General features: G+C 45.7%; 1 protein-coding gene across 1 annotated transcript; it reads right to left on the bottom strand.

Moving 5' to 3' along the window:
• Positions 1–216: 216 nt before the first annotated feature.
• Positions 217–1,272, bottom strand: LOC147859745 (uncharacterized). The gene is made up of 2 exons (XM_087324572.1): positions 1,077–1,272; positions 217–905 (listed from the first exon to the last, which is right to left on the bottom strand). The coding sequence occupies exons 1-2, from the start codon at positions 1,270–1,272 to the stop codon at positions 217–219; spliced, it is 885 nt and encodes a 294-aa protein (XP_087180698.1).
• Positions 1,273–7,837: the final 6,565 nt, after the last annotated feature.

Raw genomic sequence — 7,837 nt, forward strand, 5'->3', positions numbered from 1 at the left:
TGCTGGCCCATTTACTAATTTTCCCCATGCAAGAAGAGGTGTAAGGCCCAATACATTTCTAGTAGAATCCCAAACAAGAGAATTAGCCAAAAGCGGTTGATTCATCCAACCATCCCATGTGTTAGGCATGTCCTTGCGTAAAAAAATCTTGATTGCATCCCATGCTCTGACGATCCCTAGTAGAAATCTATTGGATGTTAGATTCCGTCTCGATGTCTAAATATCTGTCAAGAACATCCATTTCAAACACAGCAACGAGTTTCCTCCTGTCTTGGGAGATAATTGCATCAGCTGATTAAGCAACATACCCTTCCATGCCTCTGTCCCTGGCAACAATCCTCTGACTACAAACTTTGTCAAGACAGCTCGAGATTGTATCAAGGGATCTATTAGAGCCAACCCTCCCTGACTTTTTGGCCTAATCAAAACATCCCATGCCACCTTGGCCACTGCACGAGATCCATTTTTTCCACCCCAAAGGAAGTTATGTATGAGGCTTTGAACTTTCATGATTGTCGACCTAGAGAACAACCAAGCAGATGCGATAAACCACATTGAGGCCAACAACACCAAATTTGCAATGGCAACCCGACCTGCAAGGGATAACTGCTGCGAGTCCCAATATACCAACTTACACTTAATTGATAATAGCAATGGTGATAGCATCACTTCATATGGTAAATCTATACCAACAAGACAGCCTAAATAGCAAATCGTCTCCCCATGATTTAGCCAACGGAATGCAGGGCCTGGATACCATTCTGGACGTGGTTCATCACTGGCCCAAAGGCCTACATATTTATTCCAATTGAGAGAGGCTCTAGTAGCATGTGAAAATATCTGTAAAGCATTCTGTACCCGATCAAGATTAACAACATGTCCGCGAATATACAGAGCAGTGTCATCTGCAAACTCAGCATCGAGAACTGTCTAGTTTGCAATAGGTAAAGCTATTGCTTGGATGGCCGTCATTGAGGATCTAAGAAAAGATGATAAAGCTTCCCCAAATAAAATAAAAAGAAATGGTGCTAATCGACAACCTTGTCGAATAGATCTGGAAATTGGAAATAATGTACCATTGCCTCCAGAAAATAGAACTGAGCTAGACGCATGTCTATATAATGCAGGCACACCTTTTATCCATGCACTTGGAAACCCTAATCTTAATAGAACTGCCTCTAGAAAGTCCCAATCTACTTTATCATATGCTTTCTCAAAATCTAATAATAGTATTGCAAGTGACTGTTTGTGATGTTGAGCCAATGCAATCATCTCCCAAAAAAGGAAGATATTGTCAAAGATGCTTCTATCTTGAAGGAATCCTGATTGTGTATCATGTATAATCGAGGGAAGCAACGGTCACATTCTATTAGCTATAGTTTTTGCTACTATTTTATAGATGTCGTTAAGCAAAGTTATTGGACGCCATTTTGATATTTCATTACATTGAGCATCTGATTTCGGAATCATGTATATGATTTCTTTCTTCCATTCATCGGGCATATTTCTTGTTGAGAAAATTAAATTAACTGCTCTAGTAAGAATAGGCCCCAACAAGTCCCAATAGTGCAAATAGAATACCACTCCTATGGCATCCTTTCCAGGACACACATATTTACCCAGGGATTTAGCCGTTGTCTAGACTTCAGTGTCTGTAAATGGTTGAAGCAACTGGGAAGCCATTACATGAGTGACCTTCTGTTGTACTATTTCTAGTACACGTTGTCTCTTATTAAGATCTTCCTCTGAGAAGGATTTAGCAGATAACAATTGATGGTAATATGTCGTAGCTATGTCTCGCATCTCTGAATCATCCGTTGTGTAAGAGCCATCAAGTCGTTTTAGGGTTTTGATAGATAGTGTTTTATACTTCTGTTTAAATTGACTGAAGAACTCTCTGTTAACCCTATCCTGCTTTTGTGACCACAAAGTTGTATTACGTTGGTAGAAGTACAAACCTCTTGCATGTTGCTTTTCTTTTAAATTGCTTTTTACTTGTTGTAAATCTGAGAGCAACATCGATGAGGTTGGGTATTTTTCCAATAACTTTTGTGTTGCAGCCAGTGCTCGACGTAAATTAGCAATCTGTGCACTGCATCGATCAACTGAAGAGGCAACTATGTTTATGAAGAAGCTCTTGACATCAAGAATGGCATAAGTGATATCTCTGAGTAGAAAGGCATCAGAGAAACTATACTTAGACCAGATTTGAGCTATAGAAACTCTATGAGTTTCATCAGCGCAATGAGTTCGGAATACGGAATTGCTTAAGATAGGATCTTTTGGTGAATACAACGTTTAACTTCAATGGATAATGATCAGAAGTTACCGTCCCAAGAATAATCCCCATAGATCCAGAAGCTTCCCAAAAAACGCTACTAGCATAGAACCTATCCAATCGTGCCAAATTAGCTGCAACCATACTATCATTTGATCGGGAGCAATGAAGGGGAGTCTTGCATTCGAGAAATGGAGTGGATATTCCATAGATCCAATAAACCAAAAGAGGAACAGAAGGAATCCCAAGTTCTAGCTTCTCGGCCTATTATTGTATTGATTGAGCCTTCCCTTCTATCAGATGCTTCTTCAATCATGTTAAAGTCACCACCCACAAGCCAAGAATCCGCTAATCCGGCATATTCAGAAAGAGAAATCCAAAAGGAAGCTCTTTCTGAGGCTGAGTTAGAAGCATATAAATTTATAATACCAGTCTTTTGAGGTCCTATTTGAAGAATAAGAAATTGTGCCCTTTTATTCGAAATAGTACCTGTCGAGACTATGATGGATGTCCATTGTTCTTTAATAGCCATGCATAAACCAACTTGTCTACTATTTGGACCTATCGATGGGACCCAGAAATGTATCCATCTCCCTGGCAGGATGGAACCATAACTCCGTATCCTATCAGCGGACAAGTGATGCTCTTATAAAAAAAGAATATCAATTGCACCAACATTTGGTGTATTTAAATTTGCTCGTATAAGTCCTTTAAATCTAGGAAAGGCCTGACCCCCCAGGCCTTGCACGTTCCAAGAAAGGATATTTAACTTCTTCATACTACATATGATTTGAAGATGTGCGTTTCTCAAGGAGAATACACTAACTACGAGATATTAACTACCTAGTAGTCTAGGCTGCCACTAGGCTTTCGGTTACTGCTTGATCCGGCTCCCCAGCTCACCGGCTCACTTGCTCATCGGCTCACCGATCCAACTCATCCTTCCGGATGCCAATCCGGCTCAGGCTTATTCAGCTGATCCGGATCCGGTTGAGCTTGTCGCTCAACACTCCCCCTCAAGCTCAACTTGAGGTCGGATCGTAGTGTCAACCTCCATGGCAGTCGGTCCTTCCACCCCGCTCCTTCTGGCGTCACTCCGCCTCGCTTGCGCTCCTCGTCCAGTCTGGTCCCGTTTGTCGCGACCCTTCTGATTCTGCGCACCTCGACCTCTGTTGGGAGACAGGTCCCTCCGGATGGGAAGGGAGAAGAACAGTGCCGACGAACAAACTCCGGATGGTATGAACCGGATGGGGAGTACCCGACTGCGGAGAGCCGGATGGTGTAGGCCCGGTATGAACCGGATGGGGAGTACCCGACTGCAGAGAGCCGGATGGTGTAGGCCCGGTATGAACCGGATGGGGAGTACCCGACTGCGGAGAGCCGGATGGTGTAGGCCCGGTATGAACCGGATGGGGAGTACCCGACTGCGGAGAGCCGATCGAGGCTACATTTGTAAATAGCCGAAAAGTCATATTAGTATAAATATGACTTAGGGCAAACCTTTAGGCATGGTTGTTGTGTCGTTTTTTGTTGTTATTATTCTTCCTTGTTGGTGCAAGAAGAAGTGAGAGCGCGTAACTGTATAGAGAGAGAGAGAGAGAGACGAGGTCGTTGCCTCTGTTGTAACCGTCGCCTGTGGCGAAGATATGAGAGCACGAGGTCGTTGCCTCAGTGAACTCACTGTTGTATGTTCCTATATAGTGACAGTTTGGAGCCTGTGGGCTGCCGTGGTTTTTCCCCTATTTTGGGGTTTTCCACGTAAACCTCCTGTGTACCATTTCTCCCCTTTGTGTCGCGTTTCATTACCTGTTTTTCTGTGTATGAAAAGAATCTCGGTTGTGGCTGAGCGTCGGACATAAGGAACATCGAGTTCTCAACAACCTCCTCGGTCGGCTTGTTTGCTCAACAGGCCCAAATTAGCTCCCTCACTGTTGTGACTTCGATGCTTGTCGATTTGCCGATTCCTTCGTGTTGGCATCGACTTGGCCTTCTCGTCCTCTTGGCCTTGAATTGATCCGGTTCTTCCGAATCCGTCTGTTGAACCGAATCGGCTGTCTCAGATTCGTTCCAGCTCTTGTCTGAATCGGTCGCTCCTGATTCATCTTCTGATTCCAGACCCTTCACCACATCAAACCCTGCCGGGGTCTTGGCCTTCTTCTTCCGGTCGGCTCTATCCTTCTTGACTCTATCGCCACTGCCACTTCTTCCGACTTGTTCGGATGTGTCAACTTCCTTTGTCGACTCGGCTCCTTTCTTCTTCTTGTCTCTCCGTTTGTTGGTTCTTCCCTCACCGGCGCAATCAGCAGTTTCTTTGCCTTTGCCCGTTCCAGTGTCTTTGCTCATTCTCCCCCTCAAGTGTGGCACGTCGAGATACTGAACACCAAGCATTTCGGTGGAGTGCTGCAACTTATCTGATCCGAGTGGTTTGGTAAAGATGTCTGCAACTTGCCGATCCGTATGAACATACCGAAGTTCGACTTCACCGCTCAGGACACGCTGACACACGAAGTGGTAGTGCACTTCTATGTGCTTTGTGCGAGCATGGAATATGGGGTTCTTGGCGAGCTGCATGCTACTTATGTTGTTGCAGTAGATCAGGATTGGTGTCGGCACCTCAATCCGCAGGTTTAGGGTTTGTCGCCAAAGCCAAATGGCTTCATAGGTGGCATTGGTAGCACCCCGGTATTCAGCCTCAGTGCTTGAAAGAGCCACTGTTGGCTACTTTTTCTTGCTCCACGCAACAACCGCGCTACCAAGGGAAAACATATAACCGGAGGTGGATCAGCGATCCAATGCATCCCCGGCCCAATCAGCATTGGTGTAGCCAACTAGCTCTTCGGTTATACCATGCCGGTATAATAGTCCCCGGTCCTTCGTGCCACTTACATATCGCAAAATTTGATGCGCACACAGAAGGTGCTCCTCGGTCGGCTTCTGCATATATTGGCTGATTACGCTGATTGGATAACTGATGTCGGGTTGGGTGATTGTCAAATATATAAGGCTTCCAACGATTTGTCGGAACCACTTCTCATCGCAGGCCGGTCCGGAGTCGGGACGAAGCTTTTGGTTCCGGTCTAGGGGTGTGGAGATCGGTTTGCATTGAGTCATGCCGAACTTGTATAACATATTCAACACATAGTGTCTTTGTGAGAGCAATATGTCGTCGGGGGTTCGGATCACCTCGATCCCAAGGAAATAGTGAAGGTCCCCCAGATCCTTCATCTCAAATGCGTCCGACAATTGGGACTTGACTCGGTTGATTTCATCGAGTCCGGGTTCGGTGATGACTAGATCATCAACATACAGCAAGATGCAAACCGGACCGTCCGGACCTTGCCGGATGAACAATGAAGAGTCAGACTTGGAGGCCGCAAACCCCATCTTACACAACTGGTGCGTGATCTTCGCATTTCAAGCTCGGGGGCTTGCTTCAGGCCATAAAGTAACTTCTTCAGCCGGAATACCGCCGACTTGTTCATCTCCGACTGGAAACCAGGGGGTTGGGTCATAAAGACCTCTTCTTCAAGATCACCTTAAAGAAATGCATTCTTCACGTCCATCTGGTGAAGATGCCACCCCCTTGCCGCAACAACCGCCAGCACCACACGAACCGTCATCATCTTCGCTACTGGAGCGAACATCTCCTCGTAGTCGATTCCGTGGGTCTGCGCATATCCCTTTGCCACTAACCGGGCCTTGTACCGGTTAACCGAACCGTCGGCATTGTACTTTACCTTGTACACCCACTTACATCCCGATCAGTTTACAGTGTCGAGGAGGGTCAACTAGGTCCCATGTGTCATTGGCATCAAGTGCCCGCATTTCTTCCTTCATAGCGTCATGCCAATTTGTGTCCTTTACCACTTTCATGTAGGTCTCCGGCTCACACACTTCCGCCACCTTGGTCATGTACGCATAGTGATGCGCCATGTACTCATTGTACTCGTACTGCGTCACGGGGTTCTTCAGGCAGGAAGACTGGCGTAACTTGGTATTACCTAGTTTGGGGTCCTTCTTGGCCAGGTTGAACTTCATTCCTGAAGATCCGCCTTCATCCTTTCCGAAGTTGGATTCGCTCCGATCCGACTCAACGTTGTCGGTTTTGTATTCTGGCATCTTCTTCTTCCCCTTCTCTTTGTGCGTTGTCGTGAAGATTTTCCGCGATAGTGTGGAAATTGTAAGGAACATTCGAAATCGAGTGCGGCTTTTCACTATTATTGTTTTGTTTTCTCGTGAGAAGAGCCACACTCGATTTCGAATGTTCCTTACAATTTCCACACTATCGCCGAAAATCTTCACGACATCCACCCCCACCAAACCGCACGTCCTCCGGTACGTGCCAAGAAGAGAGAAAGTGAGATTTCAGCAATAGTGATCAGTATGACTCCTCCACTAGGTACTAGTACTAGTTTACATGTGCCACTAGGTGTGACACATGTTGCTTCTCCTCTCAATCCACGCGCTCTACTTTCTTGTGGGGACTATTTGTGCCCCATGCTTCAATAGTCCGCTCTAAAAATCTGAGGATTCGCCTCCAAGACTATCTCGATTCCTTTCATGATTGGCTCGCATCATTAAGAATTGGACCGATCTTTGGCTGTCAAGACTCTTTATTCGTGCGAAGGCTGCTTCATTATCGAACACTTTGGTCTCCATCAACATGTACATTATCATCGATGAATATCATCGAAGCATCTTGATTAAGGAAGCTGACGTCAACACAAAATATAAAACGGTGGATAAGAAGGTCAAGCTAGTTGCAGTTCCGCTACCGGAAGATAGCTGGCAGAAGATGAAGGAAGTCACTAACGACCCAAGCTTAAGAGATCCGAAGACAATAGGTCATGTCTTCACCAAAGAGACGAAGGGAAAGCTACGAGTTGGAAGGGAGGATTTCCTTCTCCCTGAAGACGAGCGAATGTTTCAAGACATGCTTGAGAGACATGGGAAGACTTTCACATTTTTCCCATGAGAAATCGGATGTGCTGACCCAAGGACAATAGAACCAATGGTGATCTTCACGGTGCCGCTTGTGCCTTGGAATTTGAAACCGATACCGGTTCCGAGAGCACACCTACCGAAGTTGATCGAGCTCTTAAAGGAGAAGGTGAATATGGGAATTCTGGAACCGTCGAATGCTCCTTATTCCAATAAGTGGTTCACGGTCCCAAAGAAGAATGGATCATTGCGATTCATCCAAGATCTTCAACCCGTCAATAAGGTGACAATTCGAAATGCCGGAATCGGTCTGAGCGTGGATGAATTTGCCGAGGCGTTTGCGGGCCGGTCCATCTACTCCATTGGTGATATCTACTCCAGATATGACCAATTCCAATTGGTGATCGACAGTCGTGACATTACAACCATGTGGACTCTGATCAGCCTTGTGCGGATGTGTACCTTACCTTAAGGCGCAACGAACTCGGTGGCTCATATGGTGAATGCCATGAACAAAGTCTTGAAGGATTGTATCCCGGACATCACGATGCCATTCTTGGATGATATTCCGATAAAAGGATGTTCGGATGAGGAGAAAGATGAGTCGAAAGATAAGGA

Source organism: Azolla caroliniana, unplaced genomic scaffold, assembly GCF_043228905.1.
Source record: "Azolla caroliniana isolate FFs.n. ecotype wild unplaced genomic scaffold, voAzoCaro1.0.p SCAF_9, whole genome shotgun sequence".
NCBI classification, from domain to species: Eukaryota; Viridiplantae; Streptophyta; class Polypodiopsida; order Salviniales; family Salviniaceae; genus Azolla; species Azolla caroliniana.